This window comes from Triturus cristatus, chromosome 3_2, assembly GCF_964204655.1.
Source record: "Triturus cristatus chromosome 3_2, aTriCri1.1, whole genome shotgun sequence".
NCBI classification, from domain to species: domain Eukaryota; kingdom Metazoa; phylum Chordata; class Amphibia; order Caudata; family Salamandridae; genus Triturus; species Triturus cristatus.
Genome location: NC_140584.1, coordinates 620781550 through 620804778, shown reverse-complemented (window position 1 = coordinate 620804778; position 23229 = coordinate 620781550). Strand labels below are relative to the sequence as shown.

General features: G+C 43.2%; 1 protein-coding gene across 5 annotated transcripts in view; it reads left to right on the top strand.

Moving 5' to 3' along the window:
- The window catches only part of SYT7 (synaptotagmin 7), an 807051-nt gene that overhangs the window by 294042 nt on the left and 489780 nt on the right, over positions 1-23229 (top strand). For all 5 annotated transcript variants that reach the window (XM_085648533.1, XM_085648532.1, XM_085648534.1 and 2 more), the window contains exon 2: positions 19357-19460. In XM_085648533.1, the coding sequence (XP_085504659.1) occupies positions 19357-19460 (104 nt within the window). The remainder of the gene's footprint in view (positions 1-19356; positions 19461-23229) is intronic.

The window sequence follows — 23229 nt, the reverse complement described above, 5'->3', positions numbered from 1 at the left end:
CACCGATACGCGGTAGCACTTTCGGTGCACACACACAATACTCGCTGGCCTACCATGTCATGCAGACAGCTCAGCATTTTCAGAAAAAAATGTAAAGACAAAACCCAAAGCAGGAGAGTTCTTTTTGAGAAATCCGTGCTGTTCCAAGTGTGGCAGACCCAGGCATAAAATAGCGCAGTAAAAGTGGTGCTAGAAGCCTTGCCCTATATATGCAGTACTTTTGGCAATATGTTGGTGCCATAATCCAGCAACAGGCATGCCATGATGGTGTTTCCTACAAGGGAGACAATAGCAGCTCCACTGTCGGAAACACAAGTGTTTTCCACCCCTAAATGAGGCGGGAAACAGGCAGTTGACCTGATGTAGCGTCCCCAGTTTTTGAAGGGTGCTTGCTCCCTCACAGCTCTAAATAAGGCCCTTGGTAATCCACCTGGCAGGCCAGAATGATACAATTTGCAATAGAGACTTGAAATGTATCCAACAAGCTAAAAAGCTGTTTCACGCTTTAGACTGGCGAGGATTGGTGAAATGCTTCTCACGTGTCAGGGCTCAGATTGCCTGGCGAGAGAATCCCTGTGTGTAATGTCAACTCTCAACAGCCCGTGCAAGTAGGATAAATTATTGTTTAAACAAAGGTGCCACTGGGACACACCCACACAATACAGTTGATCACTTCATTTAATTAAATGTTGATATTGCCGTCAGAGGCTATCCTGCTTTGCTCTGCAAATGCCGCCTCAAGGACAAAAACAAAGTCAATGAGTTCAAACACAAAATTTGGCTTTGGCTATAACTAGCATAGGGCGTATTTCATACTCCTACGTTTCACAAATGGAAGACAGACTAACCAGCAATACTCCATTCCACATTAAGAAGGACATAAACGATAACTATTAATGATTCGCATACATTTATTATTAAGGTGCGTAGGGAAAACTGTATTTAAAAAAAATCTACTGTCCTGTATTGTTTATATTTTGTGGCAATGCCTGGGAATCCTGAGAGTTGATTTCACCCTATCTGGCCCTATGAAGAAAAGCTCTCGCTTTCAGGGGACTAGCGGGAGGCCAGTAGCCATCAACTGTATTGAGCATTGGTCTCCTCAGAGCCCATGCAAACCGCTATCAATAGGCAGAATTAATTCTCCAAAAACGCGTATACTTCATGATCAATACTGAGAGTCAGTTTGATTGCTTGGAGTCTAATGATCCATGTGGCTTAGTTTTCAGAACAGATGGAGAATTTTATTCCTTTTCGTCGCTGCATTGTGCGGGAGCATGTTCACTTCTAAATAATGTGAGATCTAATGGAATCTGATTAGGTGTGAGCATATTTTTTACAGTGACATTCATATTAACTAGTATGTATTACTGAATGTACTCCTTTAGTGGGAGAGTTCTTATATTTTAGTACATAAACAGAGTATTATACTAGGATATTAATTATGTGGGTTATACAGTTGATACATAATTTGTAAATGGTGCCAATGTTTGGCTAATGCATGGTGAGGATCAGGCGTGCAATGTCCATTGGGCCAAACGGCTTCAGCCCCCCCCGTCGTGTGTGTCAGCCCGGGCTGAGACAGCTTCCCGGGCACACACACAGCCGCACCACTTCACAGGTCTTTAAAAGACCATATGCTTGTTAATGAGGCTTTGTTGTTTTTCACCCCGTCATAGAGCCCCTGCATCTCCACTCTGCCTATTGCTATAAGAATGACCCCCCAAAAACATTTTCTTATCCCTCCCGCAATTTGGCTCTAGTTGCGCCTCTGGTGAGGATGTGCCCTTTGATTACAGTAGGCTGCAATAAATCAACAGGTCATCCAGTCAACGTCAGTTGTTTTTTGGATTCAAAAAAGGATATCTATCTGTATGTTGGACTTAAGAATGTGTTTTTACGCATTATAGAAGAATCATTATGTAATATGCATACAAAAAAGGTTACATGCACTCAAATGTCTTCGAAGCGGGCACATATTTTTCAAAGCTTCTGGAAGCTGATAAAAATACTGATAATAGAAATGGATTAAGAAATGTTCTTGCCATGTAATGTAAGGAATATTTTTTTTAAACAGTCCTCTCAACAAATTTGGGTGTCTGAAATTAATTGTTCAAGGAGGCGCAATATTGTGATTGAAGTCATGTGGGCCTTCTTCAGTCACCCTGCCCCATGCACTGTCTTCTCGCCCTTACTTACTGCTCCGCTTGCCAGGTTCTCTGATCAAGCTGCCTCATAGGCTAGTCAAGCTGCATTTTACTCAAAGATGACAGTTCTTGCATGAGAGTATATTTCGTCTTTTACTTGTTAACCACTCTCAGAAACTGAGATAATCTGCCTCCTTATTTTTCTCTCCACTGCTGCTCTCTGTGTTTCTTACTTGGTTTGCTCATAAGAGGGTTTTCAAAAAACACATTTACATTTTAGCATATGCATCTCGAACATGTGATGCTACATGAGATGCTGTACATAAAATAAAAGTGCATACAGTAGTGGGCAGAGACCTATCTTGTCACCATTTGTTCACTATGACTCATTGTCAGGGGGATATGCTAAAATGAATGCTCCATTCTCTCTTCTTGCTTCTCTGTCCACAAATATTTGTTGAAAATAGCTCCACCAAAACCAATTGAAAATTGAACCACTAATAGGACCTGGAAAAAGATCGTGCACACCAAAAGCAAAAAAAATGTTCTACACAAGTCTGTTTTACTTATGCATCAATATTAAAATGCAAAGGCATTCCTAGTAATCTAAAATGAATATTAAAAATGTGTCCATAGATTTAAAACTGCTTTTCAATAAAATTGTATCTGACTTTGCAAATAAGGATATTACAATCAATTTGATATATTTCATTTAAGAGTTAAGATCATGCATAGAACTTCTTCTTCGTACACAGATTTTCCATAGTTTCCTTAATGCAATAAACCTATTGTGTCAAAAAGAAGCTTCAGACCAAAGCCCCGATTCTTCAAATTGACCTTCAAATTTAGGGACTAATGTATCATTCTCAAATCACAAAGCAATACGTGTTTTTGCACAGCGATTGGTTTGCAACCCGAGAATATCTTTGTGCTGTCACAGACTGCGTTATAGCACGAACACAATATTTTAGTAGACTTGACAGCATCATGACCCACCCATGGACAGGTATTCTGTTTGCAAACCCTACCGAAAGTGCTGGGGATGCAGTGATGGTGTTTCCCGGGGACGTCTACTGCTTCCAGCAATCAAAACTAAAACCTGGCATGAGGCGTAGCACATTTGGGTGAACCTGCATGCTGCCCCCAATTTCCTAGTCCAAAGTTACAAAGTGTAAGCTGTCCCTCATGGACAGTCTCCACTTCACCATTACTATACCACTCACTTTGAGGAGTATCAGTAGTTTGCAACCGCAATTGTAGGGCTTCATGGGAACGAGTGATTTGTCCCTTTGAATCTACCTTCACTTCCCCATCCACCAGAATTATGTTCAAGTTTAACCTTTTACGTTTGTTGTGTTTTTTACGATTGCTCCTCCTAGAACATTGTCACTCTGCCTGGTCATGGTGACTTTGATCAGAAGAGAATCTTTCCAGGATTAATCACAGAACGTTTGACATATATACATCATCTTCAAAGACACCGCAAATAAACGAATAATTGAAAGTAGCTGTTGAAGTGCTCTACGGAGCATCGTTGCCTTCGAGCGTTCAGAGATGACAACGCCCCCAGTTCTTGCTAGCAGGGGTCTGTTCTGTATCAGGACATTCACGCAGTTTCAGTACGATGTATCGAATCAGTTCTAACAATTTGCAATAATATATCAGTCAGTTTAGAAACCAATGCTTTTGAGGCTGTAGTTTGGTTATTTCTGGAGCTGACTATCATTGGTCTTTGATTGGTGTTTATTTCTGTGCAAAAGAGAATTCGGCCTGAAAGTTTAAAAAATGAGGTTGGCAGCATAATGGGGGAAAGGTAAACATGAGACTTCAACAGTGGTACAAAACGAGGTGATTTAACTTTCCCTCACAACGGACGTGGGCGCAGGCTGTCTTTGTATATGTAGGTTTATCCTGGAACCCTCCCACTATTTTCATCTGTTCATTCACTGAGCATTTGTTTTAATCAATAAAGTTCCTAAAACAGTCTTTAATTGACTTTCAGGAAGAAACGGTATGTGGTATGTAGGCATGTGGTATTTGGGCAGCACAAACCGAGCCAAAAAGGCAACGGAGTGCTGTACAGGGTCAGTGGCTGCATGCAGTCAATCGGCGATCGGAGGGGCAGCTGTTTATTGGATTGTTACTGCATTGTGATGTGTTCTTCAAAGAGGTGTACCCCCTGTCAAATCTGTTAGTGGAGGAGAGCCTTTGATGATGGAGCAGCGTCATTTTGATTTCATCCTGAGATACTGTAGGAGTACATTATAATCATTCGTAGTTGGCACTCGAGTATGTTCTGTGCGATTACTGTGACTAAGAGAAAATGGGGTATTGCATATTTAAACTAGTCCATATGAAGATTACCTTGTTTATAAAACGTGTTTAGAAATCTGATTAATAAGGGATTTTGCTGTTCTGATATATTAACCTGTTTGTTGCATGCGTCGGCCAACGGCCGTCGCAAGCACTACCTCCATAGTGCTGCGCACGTCCATTGGCCGACGCGGCACCACCCGCGCACGGCAACGTCCGGACCGCGGCGGATACTACGCCGCGCTAAAAGGGTTAATACTCTAAGAGAAATGCTTATATATTGTGTCTCATGTGAAGCTAATGTATTAATATGTGTAGACTAAAAGTTGACTTCTATAGATGTAACTAGAAAATGTTACACTAATATACCTTAGAATGAACACTTACATTTATAACTGCATTTATTCATTCATTTAGAAACTGCATGTATTTTGTGTATTCGAAATGTGCATGTTTTTTGTAACCCTGTGTACTATTATGTTGACATAATTTAGAAGCCTGAAGTACAGCTTGCAACAAAAGTTAACATTTCAAGCCTAACTTCGATGTGCATTTAACCATCAAAATGGAAAGTGTTTTGGTTGCATATTTAGTTTTTTCCGCAGTTGCAGAAAAAGCTTCATTCGTTAGTAAAAGAAGAGTTTTTATTTTTGTAAGGTATGAGAAGATGGAATTTGGCAAGAGGAAACACGGTAAAGAGCAAGGAGACAAGTTCTCATAGAGGAAGATAAGAATGGCCAAGCATGAATGAAAGTAACAATGTATAGCTGAGGAGAAGATGGTGCCAGTAACCAATTTGTGCCTGGATTGTGAAAAGTTACTGGAGAGAATCACGTGATCTACCTTGAATGTGGGCTAATATCTTATGTTGTAATGTAGTGAGGGCCTGCAAGAAATCTTAGGACTTGGAGAGGTGCAGACCTCTGCTTCTGCTATTATGTGGCTTCATGCTACATGACTCTTGGTTGAGTTTCTTCTACTGAAGACTCTGACAGCTGACACATGTTTTAATTACTCTAAATTGATGCTCTTAGTTTGGGGTTGTCCCTTTTATTGGTTAGTGTAGGGAAAGGTAGTTAGCCATGCTCGCTTTTGATAATCAACTAATGCAATTTAACATTGAATTCTTTTATTTGATTACTTGTATTGCCATTATTGAACTAATCATATGTTTCTTGCTGTATATTGTACATTTCTTCAGGAGATTCGAACTCATTCTGCTTGTCCTGTATTTCTATACGATTATGCTAAGGCTGATTTACATCAACTTGTTTCTGAATTTATAATAAATCTTACTAATCCCATCTTAATTGCCCTGAGTAGTTCTTGTGTAGCCACATGGTTTACACTATCTGCCTGTCAAGCAACTAGAAAGACCATCGGATTGTGCAGATATATTTATGTGGGTCCAAACTTTCTCAATGACTTCATCAGGTACGGCTTATTGACAATGTATTTATTGGTATTAGGGAACCTTTAATCCATGGAAATGTTGCTGTTTTGCATAAGCCGTCTCTGAATTATTATGTCACTGAGGAGGACTCGTTAAAAGGAAAGGGAGAAAATATAACCTGGACACTTTAGATTCTGAAGTCCAATCTGGTTCATTGCAAGCTGTATAAAACAAAATGTTGAAGAAACCAGGGTTTCGGTGCTGGGTCTCTGTCTGTGGAACTGTCAGAACTTCAATGACATCAACTTGCAGTGTTTTGCTGTTGTAGTGTCAGGAAGAGGCAGCCTTATGTAAATGGAGGATCAATCCAGTGTTGCAGGGTGGTTGGGAACAGGAGAACGTGCAATGAGCTAAGCTTGTTCCACTTAGACACTGTTTGCCAAAGAATTCACGAACATCATCTGAACCATGTGTGCATAAGTAGCAAGAATGATACAAACTCTTTGACAAGTTGTGAAGATTTCTTATAGTGCCAAGAAGGGGCATGCTAATGGCTGAGGAATGGCCATTCTGGCAGCTGAAAACGTTGTTTGTGCAACCATTTCCCCTTTGTCCTAATCAGGTGCCCTAGGCCAAGCAAATCTCCTTGACAGGGTAGTAGCATGTAGGCTATCTGCAAGAATTAAACAATTTGAGCCACCGGATGATGACGTTATTTGCCCAGAACTACACAACAGTTTGGCAAGTGCCAAATAGGACAATAAAATTCAGGTCTTCAGGATCCAAACTGAGCATCTTGGCCCAAGGTCCAATATCCTGGGGAACATTTCTAGTTTACATTTATTGGAGAATGTATAAATAGTTAATCATTCTTATGTAGCCCTATGATGATTTGAACAAATGTCTCAGAGCACGTGCAACTGGGACTCTCCGACACACACCCCGAATTTTCTGCCCTACCACGCTCTTATCCAGGTCATTCACTCCTCCCCCAAAACACAGATCCCAAAGCCTGGAGCCGAATCTGAGTGGAGCCCTTAAATCTATCCACGGGTCTAACATCCTCCTCTTCCACGTGATCCCAAGCTGCCTCCTCACACCTGCGGACCAATTTTCTCTTCACATGAGCTCCTTCTTCATAGACATCAGATTAATGAGGTGAGAGGGCCACGTCTAGCGCTCTCCGCCCCACCTCTACTGCACATCATCAGCATCTTCCTCCCACCCTCTACCGCCCCCACTTAAGCAGGCCCTCTTGCACACACCGTCTGCTTCACTCATCCAATCTCTTCACAGTAGTGTGATACAGCTCTAGTTAGAGACCCTGAAAAATACTGATCCCTCCTACTTTAGCTCTTTGTGATTCAGCATTCTCAGCGAGTGTGGGTGTCCATGTGCCCCACTCGCTGTTCAAGTTCAACGCGTAGGGCTTAGTAGACTCAGGAGGCGTGACGTCCTGCATTCTGGGGTCTTTCATTGGTCTCCCTCAAACGTGATGCTTCCCACCTGAAAGCTTGTCTAGACTCGCCCTTTGACTAGTGAAGGAGAATGTGTGTGTACGAGCACACGCGTAGTTGCATGTGTGTGGGTATTGTGTGTTTTGTTACTCCTTGGGCTGACAGATTGTGCCACGGAGGGAGTATAGCGCTCAGTACAGAGCTCAGGGGTGTGCCTCATGTCCTACTGTGTCCAACAGGTATGCTCACAGAGGGAGTCGTCTACCTTTCTTCTCCTCTTCTCCATTACATGACATGTACTTCTTTATAGGGTCAATCATGATGATGTCATCAACCCATGGTCAATTGATCCCACTCTCTCCCCTTTCCCTGTTCTCCCAGTAACTTGTTGCCAGAGCCTGGATTTTGATTTCTTTTCCAGTCGTGGTTCGCTAAGATGGCTGCAGGTCTGCAGCTTGGATCCTGCCCTGCTCGCCCTGTCCTGTGGGCAAACTGTGCTAAACGGTTACAAGGCTCGCATGTTCAGACACACAAGGATAAGCAGTACTGATTTAATGAAAACAGAGTACAGGCAGGCGTCTCAACCTGTGGATCAGGAAGATGAAGGCACATCCAGCTAAGCCATGTACATAAAACTGAGCAAGCATCACCGGCGGCCCTCAGCGTTGTGAACAGATGCAGCACCGAGGCTGGGGTATCACAGTGCCTGTTGTGTACACATTAAACACCTTTCTGAAGAGGTTGGCACTTGTGTATCTGACTAGAACATAGCCCTTGATTTAGGTGAGATATCCATTGGTGGCGGCAGAAGGGTTCCTCCAGCACAAACATGACGGATATCCCGGCTGCCATATTGCGGGTGTGCTATGTCCAATGGCACTTCAAATACAGCGGACAGGATGTGCGTCATGTTTGTGACTCTGAATCCGGCCCATAGTTACTTTAGCAGTGGCTGGGCCGCTGCCAATAACAATGACCTACTAGGTAACAGATACTTCTCAATATGTGGAAAACCAAAGAATCAACACAAACCCCAGTAATTTGTAAATATCCCCAAACTTCCATTCTTCAGTTTACCAACTAAATATCCATGTTTCACCTTGAAACCACTAATGCACTGATTTAAGTCTACAATCCTGCATAAGATTTTGTCTACAGATCTTATTATTCTGCAGGGCCTGTAAGTCGGTACTGCCACACTGTGGAACACAGCTTTATTTTCACCATTGTCATTTGCAAAAATGTTCATTCAACATTTGAACTGGTGATGGACCATTAAAACCGCAGCTGTAAGTGTCTGTGTAAGACAGAGCACAGAAACGGGGGCAGAGGAAGAGAATCATATGACCCAGAGAAGGCTCACAGCAAGGGAGGTTAAGTGTGTGAGATAAGCAAATAAATGGGGTTTGAGGAAGGCAAATCAATGGGGTTTGAGAAAGGCAAATAAATGGGGTTTGAGAAAGACAAATAAATGGAGTTTGTGAGGGAAAGTATTTGGAAGAGGTAATGTAGTGCGCGCATGTGTTTGTGAGAGGAGCATTTCAATGAGAGATGAGGGTTTGGCAACGCGCAAGAAAAGATGGGAGGTGAGAGAGTGTGGGACAGAAAAGAGGTCTTTTGAGAGGAGAGAGTGGGAAAGTTGAAATAGAAGATGTGGGAAAGGAAGATGTGAGAAAGGAGTGTAACAGTGAGATGACTGCCATGAAGAGTACTGTGTGTTGAGCTAGAGGTAAATGAGAAGGTCAGAGAGAGCAGGGTGTCAACGGATGGACATTAATAGGTGCGTGCAAGAAAAGTGACAAGTATGAGAGGACAGTATGTGAGATAGAGAAAGAGAAGGGCAGTGTTGAGGAGAGAGGGTATGAGGCTCGTGCATTTAAAAAAAGAAGGCGATGAATGGTAAAAAAAAGGGTTCAAGAGTGCCTGTGAGAATAGAAGTCATAGTGAGACATAAAGGAGCTGGTGAATTTTTTTAGGAAGACAATACTCGGTGAATGACTATGCTGCCACAAGCAGGGGGCGTCATAATTCCAGTTTAAGCAGCAACTGTGGCACCTCTGCTAGAGAAGGTGGTACAGAAAATGTACCTTGAGCTAGGGATGGCAACCATCTTTGTACCTGTCCTACGTGGTGCAGCTAGAGATAGACCTAACAGAGACCAGTAAAAACAGTGAAGGGGAATGTGAGAGATTGGGTGAGAGAGTGGAACAAATGATGAGTGCGACTCGGCATGTATAGTATCTTAAATTGGGATAGAGGAGGGTGAGAGAGTGATGGTATGCATGAATAGGGTGAGGGATTTAAGTGTAAGAGAAAAGGATGCAAAAACAAATAAATATAAAACAAGATTAAATGACAAGAGACTGAGAAGAGATTAAAATGTGAGCCAAAAAGTGTGCATGGGACAGAGAACATGAGAAAGAGAGTAGAGGTAGTAAAGAAGGTAATGCATAGAGAGAGCTAGAGAAAAGAATATCCAATAGAGAAAGGGAGTCAGGAAGGGGCAATGGTGGGAAGAGATGTTTCCTTCAATGGGCCATACTGGGCACATGTCACTCCCTTCATCTCCTTTCAGACCACGAGCAGGGGAGGTCTCTCTGTTAGTGCAGCAAGGGCCCAGACTTGGACAGATGTGCATGTGAATGTCAGCAGTTGGGTCTAAAGAAAGAGAAAAAGCAAAGCATATGTTGAATGCACTTGCATAACATACCGTATGAATTAGAGACTTTTCCACAGCATTTGATTGAAGATACCAAGCCCTGTAATTCTGAGGAAGGCACCAGACCTCAGAGGGGCAATATTCGAGCATTGAAACATGATGTCTGAAAGAAGAAGAGGGGTCTGTTGCCCAACCCTCGTATTTGCATCTTGTGGTACGGAGACACCAGTAAAAGCATTTTAGCTCACCCACACACCATTTAAATATAGGGAGAACATTAATGCAGACTTGAAAGGCAAATTATGCCTCCTAATGCAGCACAATTCGTAGCAGTACTTTATTTTATTTTGAAATTTTAACTGGAAAAAGCTGCACACATTAGTATCAGTTTAGCACATAAATACGGCAATCAGAGACGAACGGTAACCGGGAAACACTGCAAAGAGTCTGCCGCTGCTCCCAATTAGGTTCAGTGCTTTCGAATTTAACACTTTTGATCCATTCAAACTAGAAACAAAATGTCTTTAAACGATGCAGCACATGATGAATTATGTGGCAAATGAGGAAAATCGATGAATATGTGGAAAGTGCTGCAGCCTCAGAAACATATTATGATTGCACTGGGCCTGATTGTATGTCATAGTGCCAACTGCCAGACTTGGAAAATAAAGTTTAGTTCCTGCTGTCTGCCTTATTTTCATCTAGGCTATCAAATGTTGAACACCACAGTGGGTGAGAGAGCATACACAGTCTTTCAACTGCAGATGGGAGCATCTCACTGCTAACATAGCCTGGGCCAAATTTTGATTCTGCCCGAGTAATAGGAGTAGTTTTTGTAATTTTGTATTAATCTAGTGACGTGGAATTACTGAAAATTACGCGATTACGCCTGTTTACATAATCTGGGGCAAAAATACCTACCAAAGAGCACAGGGAGTGTGAGCAGCTACTGGCTGCTGCTGTTCCTGTTCTGTTGCATTTGGTGCTATTTTCTTATCACAAAAGGAATCCTCTGGTTCGTTGTGGGCGTGAGGGTGCATTTTGAGAAAAGAACCTTGCATTTGGCGCCAAATGCAAGGTTGCGCTCCTTGCATAATTCCGAGTATTCTTGCATAACTTTGTTGCCATTTTGCGTAATTACACTACCACAAATTACGTGACGTACACCTGTCCCTAATTAACAGCCCTACGATAAACAAATGGATTTATTAAAAAGATATATATTTACCAGACCAAGCAGCTAAAGTGCCTGAAGAGACCCTGAGAAAAGAAAAAACAACATGCTGGTACTCATTGCCGGCCTATAGATTGATGTGATTCAGATGGAACGCCAAAAACTGGCCCCGCCTTGAACAAGTACAGCACGTAATGTAGGTGCTACCTCGCATAGGTATCACGCCTTTGGAGCCGCTCATCGTACTGACCAGAGCTCTGGGGGGAAAGAGCGGTGGTGGAGGTAATCTGTTGTATGGAATAATCAAACTCTGCTGGAATAAGTGCTGGATCTCCCTAGAATCATTTCTGGGCTCCTGACCATGAGGACAGAGCATGATGTTCAGAGACCTCTTCCTTAAGAACTCCATCTCTGGATCCCTATGGATGCCAAGCTGTGGGCATTCAAGCTAGCAGGAGGTGCGGAGAGAGGAACAAAAGAGTGGGTGGGGAGAAAAAGGGCAAAAGCAACGAGGGTGAGGAAGGGAGAAAAAGGGTGAAGGTTAGAGTAGGGGTTGAAATGAAGAGGAGCAGGGTAGTTAGAAGGCACAATGTTATTGGTGTGTTTCTAGAGGTATGTAAGTATGTCTGGGCTCTAGAATGGAATTAATGCCTGATCTCTTAGCGTGCACTGGCAGCAAGAGAGCTGATTTCAGGACAAGGAGCCAGGACGTGTGTGGGCTCCAACTTGCATATGTCTGTGTGCGCGTGAATGTTTGAGTGAATGCAAGCACTTAGGCCTGGATTAATCACGCAGGTGTCTAAGGGGAGAACTGTGGGAGCTGCCACTCAAGCAGCACCGTACCCTGGTCCCTGGCTCTTCCATCTTGGATGGGCTGCAAGCTTTAAAGTGATATTGTCAGAGGGTCCCAAGACTTGGATGGACTTAGTGAAGACAGCAGAACCAAAGGGCTGAACAGGCCAGCAGCGTCTGGTTCCTGATCCACCTGCAGGACGATCCCCCAGGACTTCCTGTCCCCGACCCATTTCTTCATCGGTGGCAGGCACTGGAAAGGAAAAGGAAGTGAAGGTAACCAGGATTAACCAGACTGTTGGTAAAGGCGGATGTTAGTAAAGAAACCACCACAGAATTGAGGAGGCTGGAATGGGTCCCCAGAACCTGAATCATGGGAAGGGGCTCAACTAGCACTCAACCTGGTACCAAAGCTTAGTGCCCTTTTTGGGAATCTGAGCTTCTAGCCCACTTTGGAGCGTCAGGACTTTGCTTGGGCTTACCAATCAGGATAGGTCTGACTGCCACCTGATGTACATCATGAAATGAGATGATTTGAGCAGGGCTGGTCTTTAGCTGGGCCCTCGTCCTGGGCAGTGACCTTGAGAGGGGTTCAGGGGCTGCCTAGAGCAGTCTTCTTCCAATATGGCGCCAAAGAAAAGTGCATGGAAACTCTGTTTCTGGAGGTTGGCTTTTTCCTAAAATACTGGCAGTTGAGGGCGATGAAATGGAGGGGCACCACATTCGGTTTTGCACAGGGCAGTCTCTGAGCACAGGCCAACTCTTGATTTGAGCTCCGTGCACCCACGTTCGGCTATGATGGAAGCGACAACTTTGCAGTGAGCTGCCTGGTACGTGTAGTGGGCCTTCAAGGCAAGGATAGAATGTCATGGAGAGAATTTGTTCCCTGAAAGGGGTTTCCACTGTGTTGTGTTCCTGCTATTCAGACGGTCATGGCACTTGTGGAACCCTGACATCATGATTCATTTGCTTGTTGCAACCCTCCCCCCCTTCACCCACCTCCCCACATCAGAGATTATGATGGATTATTAAGGAACAGAGCCATTGGTGTAAACTGAGCATAACACTGAACCATTGGCATGTCTGAGCGCTCAGTGAGTTATTGGTGTGACTGAGCATGGCACAGAGCCATTGGAGTGACTGAGCATGGCAAAGAGCCTGTGGTGTCACTTAGCTTGGAACAGAGCCCTTGGTGTGACTGAGCCTGGCACAGAGCCTTTGATGTTACTGAGTATGGCTCAGAGCCAACGGTGTGACCGAGCATGGCACAGAGCTGGTGCTGTGACAGTCTTTATGTCAGAGGCAGCAATGACTCCTGCGCAGTGCTTAATTTGTAAGTACATAAAGAAGGTAATGAGTAATTCAGCAGGTAAGTGCATGGGGGCAGCATGTTTTTATGTTGCTATTCGAGGTTTTAAAATTCCAAGGATGCTTCATTTACATTCCACCTCATGCCTTCTTTCTTCCACGACCTTCACTTTCTGCCTCTATCTCGCGCAGGTTTCATTTTCATCATTGCTGTCTCCCTCTGCCGGTGTTTTTCTATCTTTTCTTTCTCACTCATTTTACCTTTTCTAATTTTTCTCTCTCTTGCACTGGGTCAAAGTCTTTCAGTGAAAACTAAGGCCCGGTCCTCAAAAATGAGTGCTGGGGCCAGCCACCAGCAACCACTGCCACAGCTTAAGCACTGGTCTGCGCCTTGCAACCCCAGAGGAGCAGCGGGCCTCTGGTTCTGTTGTCTGAACTGGGGTGGCAGAGTGGGCTAAAGAACGGTGATGGATCAAACCCAGATCTGTTGACTGGGTGTGAGTGTTTGATTGGTTCTGATGCTCCGTCCATCACCACCACCTTTTGTACCGCTCTGTTAGAAGGTTCCCCCTAAAGGTTGGAAAATGGATGCATGTGCAGGAAGGGAGGGAGGCAGTAGAGATAAAAAGGGGGTTTGATGGAAGAGGGACGTGGCTGGAAAGAGGGGACAGGACAACATGAAAACTTTGCAACAAAGCAAACCACTCTTGCTTTGAGTTTATATCGAGAATATTATGTTTGGTAAACATGAACATGTTCTTTGGGCATGGCCTCTTCATGGCTTTGTGTACTGAGATAGGCAGAGCACTAACCGCTGTTGTAGAATTGTCATATAGGGAATTGAAGGGTTAAGTTGATACATTCTAGTTTTGAGTTATTAGACAAATAGCAAGTAAAAACTTGCCTATAAAAACATATTTACATTTGCAAGCATTTGAGCCATTTGCCTTCCTGTTTAAAGAGCCGGTCTCCTGTTGCCTCGTCACCTGCAGGACGGTAGAGCAATGATTATATAGGGATGGCTGCCGAGGGAAATGTTGGGCACGGATCACAGGGTGGTAAAGGACAGTAGTGGATTACACAAGTGTTCGTAGCAGAAGCATAGCCGCTAGTTGTCCCAGTGTTATGATGCCCAACCTTCAACTAGTTCTAATGTTTTAGATCTTGGCTAAGACCATGCACATGCATTGTCGCTTGCAAGAGATATTGTATGCTACAAGTGGCCTGCAGCCCAGCCATTGCTTACCATTTGTTGGCTTCATTGTCATTCTTCTTTGCTTCCTGCTAATTCGCTTTAAGATACAAAAAGGCGATGGATGCAATGCATGAATCAGTGTCAGCCACTGGTAATTGCTCGGCTGCATCGCAGTCCATCGTTATTTTGCACACCATGGCACCTCAGCTTCATCCCAGCTACATGAAAATCAGCCTTGGCCCTGCTTCAATAGAAATCACCCAACCTGAACTACCAGGTCAGGTCCTCCCTGAGACGGAACACAAGCAACCCAAGACCAGTATCGCCCTTATTACGGCTCATCAGCCGGATACAGCTTGGCTCCAGTGGCACAGTATGCTGGGATCCACATCTGGGAATACCCATCCTACCTAGGGAATTGCACTGAAGTATACAAAAAAGGATAGATGGAATGCTTGAATCAATCCCAGCCATAGATATTTACTTGAGGCTGCATCCCAGCTCATTATGATTTTGCACACCATGCCACCTCAGTTTGGAATAAACCATATACAAATCCATCTTAACTCTGCTCCAATAGGAACAATACAGCCTGAACTGCCAGGCTTGTCCCTCTCTAAACTGGAACACAAGCAACCCCAAACCAGCTTTGCCCTTACTAATACTCACCAGTTGGGGGATTAGCTTGGCACCAGTGACCAAATATTGATAGACTTTTTTGTATACTTCAGTCGTGCTTTGCCGTCATGGGCCAGTTACACCTTCTTTTCTTTCATGTGGAGCATGGACCAAGTACTGATTTCTTCATCTAGATTAGTCTCTTTTCGCTGCTCATGCTGTGATTATGGTACTATTTTTATTTCTTCTTCTTCTGCTTTTTGTCTGTGTTGCCATTTCCCTCCCATCGCCTGTTGTCCGTGTTGCTTCTTCCCCCTCCAAGCCCCCCTTGGTCTCTGCTTCTTCTTCCCCTCCACCCCCCTTGTGGGTGTTCCTTCTTCCCCTCTCACACCCTTTTCTGGATTGCTTCTTCACTCCCACCCTTACCACTCTGTTGTCCGTGTTACTTCTTGACCCTCCCATTGGCTGCGTCATAGTGCTTTTTTTTAGAGCGCCATTGCACTTTCACTCCCATCCCTCCTCCAGTTGTCCGTATTGCCCATTCCCTGCCAAGCTCCCTCCAATTGTCTGTGTTTCCAGTTCCCATTCCACCCTCCTTCCCTTTGTTCATGTTGCCTGCCCCACCCGTCATAAGTAAAAAAGAAAAAGCACTATGATATGGATAGCGCTGGCTACGTTAAAGTAATTTTTTCAAACTTTTAGCCATGCTGCACAGCAGCTGTGCTGCGCTACAACATTTCTAATAGACATTCATAATGCCAATAGCTCTTTCAGAAGCGAAGCCCAATGGCTTTACCATTCCTTTTTTTTTTCTTTTAGCAAACAGAACCCTGCAAGTGTGGAATTGAAGGATCATATACTCCAAATGAGAATAATATACTGAATTCCTCCACCATATTTCTAGTGACGAAGTAATAGTAAGAAACAGAGTGAAAAAATAAACTACAATGAAATAAAAGAGGGCAAAATAAAGGCTAAAAATTATTTTGGGGAAATACATGTAAACTGTACAGTTCATAATAATCACCAATCGTACAAATTACCACTGTATGGATTCATACAGATAAATAGATTCTTAGCCTTTTTACTTTGGAACTTAACTACTGTAAACTAGTTTTCAAGCGATGCTTCTTGAGTCACTTTGCATGATTAATCCACTGGATTATAATTTTCCTTACACTGCTACTAACTGCATAAAAATAAGCTTGTCGATCTCACTTGGTTCACGGAAACTTATGGTTATTTATTTCTAAATACAGTAGGATGACTAATGCGAAGGATATTAATTGAGATGGGTACATTCTAATTGGGTGTTATTAATTTGCATTGGTCACTACATCATGGAGTATGTTTATTTTTAAAACATATGTATGAAAATTATTTTTCATAGGTGAGCTCTAAGCGATGATATTGATGCAAATTCAATAAAAAACATGGTGTACTTATTTAGGTTTCTCATTTTCTCCTTTTAAGATTTGTTTATAGGTTGCAAACTGTAGCTAGTGTGTCACAATATATAATACTGTTTTTATGTCATTACACTCTTTCAACATAGAATGGCAATTTAGACAATTTGGTGATTATTATGGATTGTAAAGTTTACATGTATTCTTCAAAGGGAAAATGTTGCCTGTATATTGCATTCTTTTTTTAAATTCTATTTTTGCACCCTAATCCTTACTATTACTTTGTCACTTGGAATATGGTGGATGAATTCAGTATATTATTATAAGTACAATTATAATGTAATATATTATAATAATAACTATTCTAGCCCCGATGAAGTCAGCTGGGATACAACCATCCAGAGAGACGAAACGTGTTGGCTAGAAAGATTTGCTGATACTGACCTTGATTCATGAATAAAGAACCCAAGAAGATAATTAGCAGAGGAGTGGACTTTGACTAATGTTGGAGTGCTCTAGTTTTTTTTTTAATGTCTATGGACATTGCCCTTCAGAAGGAATTTTGCTGGCTTTTCTTCATCTTTAGAGCACCCAGTTGAATTACTTGAGCATATCAATATTACTTGTAATTGGAATATCTGACACTAATTGTGTGTATGCCGCAATTACCCCGCCACCATTTTCCCTTTATGTTACTCCAAATGAGAACACACGTAGCAGTCCCAGCAACACTGCATAAAAGCCGGGAACAGCTGAAGGTGACCCTCCTGGCATGAGGTCAGTTGACAGCTAGGACTGCAGCCACATCGATTTTAGGAGATGGAAGGAAAGGAAAAATACACTTTCATTTAATCCATATCAAAGGTGAGAGGGGTAGGACAGACATAGGGCGGCCTTCCTTGTTTGTTTAAGTGGGGCTGGAGGTGATTCCATTCTGCGTTTGTCAAAGAGTACACATTAAGGCATTTATGTTTGGGAGTGGTAAAGTTCTGCCCTGCTTTCAGCTTGTGTCCACGTAATATAAATACATAATTTTTTCTAAGAATGCACTAAAATGAAATATGCTTTGTAAACATTGTAACATTTTTCTTGTATACTTATGGCATAGGTACACACAAGAATGAGTCATGGAAACTGTAGACCTAATAATTCGGCTGCCACGGCGGCACCAGGAAGCATGTTACATGTTTGCATGCAATTTAGATGAGGACATAGAACATATCGCCCCATATCTTAATATTAGCTCAAATATGGAAAAAATTACCAAAGCTCTCTGTATGTAGAACTCATAATGTTCTACTGTGTCGTGCCAAAAACTGTTTTTGTTTCACAATGTGTTTGCCCTGTTTTGTCATGCTGTGAGGGCAGAAGTACACTCTGGGGTGCCCGGTAATGGATGTTCATATCGCTCCTGGGCACTGAATACATTCATCTGAGCAGAACATCCATGAGCTGTGTTGAAAGCATTTGACACACATTTTTAAATGTTTCGCATCTTCCTCTTGAGGTCCTATGCTGCCTTGAGGTGGGACGCGCATAATCACGGTGCCTTCCCACCCACCCCCCACCTCTTGCAAATAGTAGTGCCCAATGAGACACCGATATGCAGTGTACCGAGGAATGGACCCGCACATCCCACCACAATATTTTGTATTATCATCATTTGTATGGACGGTGCTCTCATTCTGCACACTGCAGAAGCTTGTTCATGCCTTTTTTTTTAAGTCTGAGTTTTATTCAGAACACTAAACAGCAGTTGAGTAATGATGAAAAAAAATATAAAATTCAAAATCAGTTAGAAATATGACGATATAAATACAGCAAATATATGGAACATGTTGTGGAACAATGGACTGAAAAATAACAGTAAGAAATAATGTGAGATGGGAGGGGGAGGGAAAAGAAACTGATGGGGAGATGTTATCAAGAATGTTTTACAAAAGATAACATACTGTAGACATGTAAAGGAAATGAGCAAACATCATAAAAATGCATTTGTAAATGTATGGTAAAAGACTGAGAGTTATATATATTATTTTAAGGAGGTTGCTGTACTTCTGCAGAAATTAGATATGCTTACTTGCAAGTAAACTAGACCCGGATAAAAATAATTGTAATTGGAAGTCATAACAAGTCTCTTTTTATGGCCAAGGAAATGGGAGAGACATAATTAGTATCTAGTCTGTGGTTAAAACGTACAGCGTACCACCAGGATTGAAAATGTAACATTGTGAAAGGCAACTGCTAATAGTAGGTTGAGGTTCACCAATTTATGACTTTGAGCTTCAGACTTCCCAAGAAATTATTTGAAAGTGAAAAAGGTATACCGGTTTTAAAAATCGCGTTCATTTGGTGCGAAACATTTTCCAAAATCGTACAATAGGGAGGCATTCAAATAACAAATGTTTAAATCTGCTTTTAAACAATTACAGATCCAACAAGATGGGTTTGAGTCTTTAGAGAAGTGCTCCAAGCTTGTGGGGGTAAATAATGAACAAAGACAAATGAAACAAAGAGGCTGTAAAGAATTTGCAGCCCCAGTGGATTTTAAGCCACATTCTGTTTAATAAATCAGTACGCCAGCATTCCAATAAATCTGTTTCCCCAAGTCCACTTAGTCTTTGATTTAGGTCTGTCACTAGGAGAATGTATTATTTTATAAATCGTTTGTGCCTTTCTGTTCCCTCATTTGGCCGAGATTGCCCGGACCTCAGTACTAGTCTGTTTCGACGAGGGCTCTGTCTGAGCCCCATTGACCTGTAATAGGCACCGGCAGGGTCCAAATCTTAGCACCCAGCCCCCCCCCCCCCCATATTAAATTCGTGATGTGATGCGCATGCGCTCTCGCAGACAGCTCTGAAGTAACAAGCTTTTTCTCTATCCTTATTTGACAGGGGTCCTTTCCCGCGACGTCATCTTGGTCTCTGCCATCATCACTGTCAGCCTTACCGTCACCATCGTCATGTGTGGGCTTTGCCAATGGTGCCAGCGGAAGATAGTAAGTGATGTTTCATTCATGATGGCACCTGATGCTGCGGATCGGCTCTGTTTCGGTCTAGGGTGTGGATTGGGGGCCCCTCCTGGCTTGGAACGGGTCGGGCTGCAAAGGTCTCTGCATCTTTGTGAAAGTAGTGTGTGAGAGCGCGAGCACTCCTCGCTGTTGTGTTTGTGTCGCGCTTAAAGCCAAGGGTCCCCAAGGACGCCGCGTGCTCCATCCCATAGGGCGTGGGGTCATCTCCGTTCGGTGATAGTGTGAAAAGTTTATCTGTGGACTTACATTTTTTATTGTAGACTTTCTAAAAATGTTTCTGTCTTTTTAAAGCATGCATGTTACACACAACTACGACTGGATCACGGCTTTTAGCTACCCTCCTTATTTGTTTGTTTAATTCTTTTGTGCCAAGAGCTTAGGCGCCTCGTTGCGCCATATAAATGTAGCAATACACCACGAAACGCACTGAACATGTTTCCTGAAGGCCACTTTGCAGTGCTGAATCTGCCTCATATTAAATCTCAGAGGGCAAGTGTCGGCATATGGCTAATCAAACCAAACTTCATTTGCCGATTATCAGAAAATGCAGTCTAATGTGAGGGCTCAGGGCATGCCACAAGCCCCTACCACCTTGGAGGGGACGGAGGGCCCCATTAGGATGGCGGGCGGACTTTAGTCCACCCGCTACCCTCGCGGTGCTGGGACCGGCCGCCAGCGGTGCGGCGGTCCCGCACCACCAATTAGGATGCGACCGCCACCCTGGCGGTCGCATTCCGCATCTTTAACATTGCGGCGGGTGCTGCTGTAAGCAGCACCTGCCACAATGCCAAAGAAGCATGTTGTGCATTGCCATGCACAATGTGGCAGGCACCGCGCGGTGCCTGCCAACTTGTGCATGGCAATGAAGGGGAGATACCATAAGTACCCCCCAAGTGCAGCCTCCCAACCCCCGCCCACTGGGGGCCCGCAACGGGCCCCTAAAGCAATTCACCGCCAGCCTTTCCATGGCGGCAAAGCGGCCATGGAAAGGCCTTGAAAATCTGGCATCGTGATATGGATGGCGGTGCCTTCCAGCCACTGCCACCATATCATGCCCCAGTTCCACCCGGCCGGCAATCGTAACGACTGCCGACCGGCGGAAAAGCGACAGATGGAGTTTCCGTCTGCCACATTACCCCCCAGTGGTAACATTACCCCCCAGTGGTAATGTGGTGGGGGTAAATGTGGTTGTGATGGCGGGCGGATCACCACCACCGGCTGGGCGGTGGCAATCCGCCTGCCATCATAATCACCCCCGAAGTCCCTGCGAGGCCAGATTGTGGCTCAGAGACCTCCGTATATAAACTGACATCACTGCTCTATATAAGGATTCAGAGCTGGGCGGACCCTCGGGCACAGGCTCACCGGGCTGTTCCTCTGTTTTGACCTCTGGCCGTTCGACTTACTAGACAGTTCTGCTGGGCCTGGGGCTCTGGCTGGGGGTGTTGTCGAAGGGCCTTTATGGGGGAACGCTTACCCATTTCTCCCAAATGACTTGTTGAAGTGCACAGTACTTTCAATATTATCCTTTGTTCCCCTGGGATCCAGTGAAGTTGTTTAAGAGCCTGGTGTTATCTGGTGGGAGTTCGTCGGATTGTGATGTGTGATTTGTCAGGGGGAAACATTCACTTGGCATAGCACCAAGAGGTCTACTCATTGGTTGTCAGGGAAATCTGACAAAGTTCTTAAGTCACCGGCATGTTATAAGAGACAGAGGTCCCTACCAAGAAAACATAAAGTCATAAACACAGAACTGGGCTCCCGCTCCATCGTGATCTCTTCTCACAAATAAAACACCCACTGGTCCACCAATTAGCACCGCTCGATTGTGAGCCTTGGTCCCAGGGCGCCTCGGGCAGGACATTGCTCCTTGATCTGCTTCAGAACGCCATCCCACTACTCACTGGACAGCTACATCTCAGGTTTTGAGATCCTTCTGTCCTGATGATGATCCCCCGATTGTAGTTGGGAGCGAAACGTCATCGACAATCGCATCTTGACTCCTACCATTGTCTATAAAGTTCGTGGAGTACAAGATGTCTTTATATTGTGACTGTTGTAAAATTGTATCACTAAAAGTCACCTTAGAAGCAAATGCCTGAGGTGTGAAAATCTGGTGATTTTCATTCTCCGCCACTGTCGCCCACTGCATTATATTATTATGTGCTCTCTGTGTTTATTTGATGTGTAAATAAATGCAATTCCTTCCATTTGGATATATACCCAAACAGCTCTTACTGCAGTTCTGTGTTTATGACTTTATGTTTTCTTGGTAGGGACCACTGTCTCTTATAACATAGTAGTCACCCTTGGTCCCTCTTGACTTACAGGTTCCCTTGTTCCTTGATTACTTACTTTAGTCACTGGCAGGCAGATTCCCTGGGTCTTCCTGTCCCCACCCATCTCTGCGTGGATGGCAGGTACTGGAAAGAAAAAGAAAGTGAGGTTACTAGGTTCAACCAGACTCACGGCAGTAGCGGATGTAAGTGAAGCAGATCACATCACATTAATGGCTACCAACCTTGGGATAAGGAGGCTAGAATGGGTCTCATGACCTTAAACATGGGAAGGGCCTCATCTAGCCCCTTGAGTGCATGCATGCTGCTGCTCTGTAGAGTCATTCTATGTCCAGGGTGCCAAATGGAATTTTCAGAGGGCTGGGTCAGAATAACCATTGAATGTGTGAAGAAATTTAATTAAGATAGTATGCAAATTTATCTTGCATTTATATCCTAGAAATCTGGCCTGTATCCGCCCTCCTAGACTTGTATTGGACACCTATGGTCTGTCTACGCGTTTAACATCAGCCTGGCACATCTGCGCCGATTAGCAAAGCCATCTGCCCAGCAGCATCCTTTTGAGGCTTGCAGGCTCACAGTTAGTGCCAGAACCTATGACTAATCTAATAAAATGATGGCTGTAACAACAGGATGAAATCATTTGAAGATGGGACCCACATCAGGCAGGACTGAGAGAGAGTCCTTTCTGGAAAACTTCTCCCTCCAAGCCATTCCCCGAGTAGAGGAGAGCAGGGTTACTGTATAAGAAATGCTAAGCTAACACCTATTGTGGGAAACTAAATTACGCCCTGGCCAATCCTGTAAGGTGGCATTTTGCCACCTTGACATCCTGGGAAGCGATGACACACATATTGAGTTGTAAATATCAATTTGCAGAAATATCAAGTCACAAACATCATGAGTGAGAAATATCGACAGCAAGAATATCGTGGTCAAGAATATCGACTTGAGGTATGTAATATCGATGTAAAAAATATCTGTGTTTAATATCGTTTGCAAAAATATTGTTGTTAAAAATAAAAAAATTTTAAAATTAATGTTATGTATTTTAGTGCATATTTTAAATGTATGTGATTTACTTTTTTCCTATAAGAATTGTTTATATTTTTTAATATATGGGTTAAATTTGTAGTAGTTATTAATTTTTTTTATTAGAATTTTGCGTTTTTTAGTTCCATAGTAGGTTGTGGGTTTATAGGTGAATAGGGTGGGAAGTAATTTAATTATATTACATTAATGATTATTTTTTATTTATTAATATTTATTTAACTGAGATGTTATAGTGTTAAATGTGTAAATTAATGTATTATTAATTGATTAATAATTGGTTGTTAATTAATATTAAATAATTGATTGGTAACTATGGTTACTGTGTAATTACTTCTAGGTGTGTATTTTGGGGTTTATAGGGGTAAAGGGTGGTAAGTAATTTATCA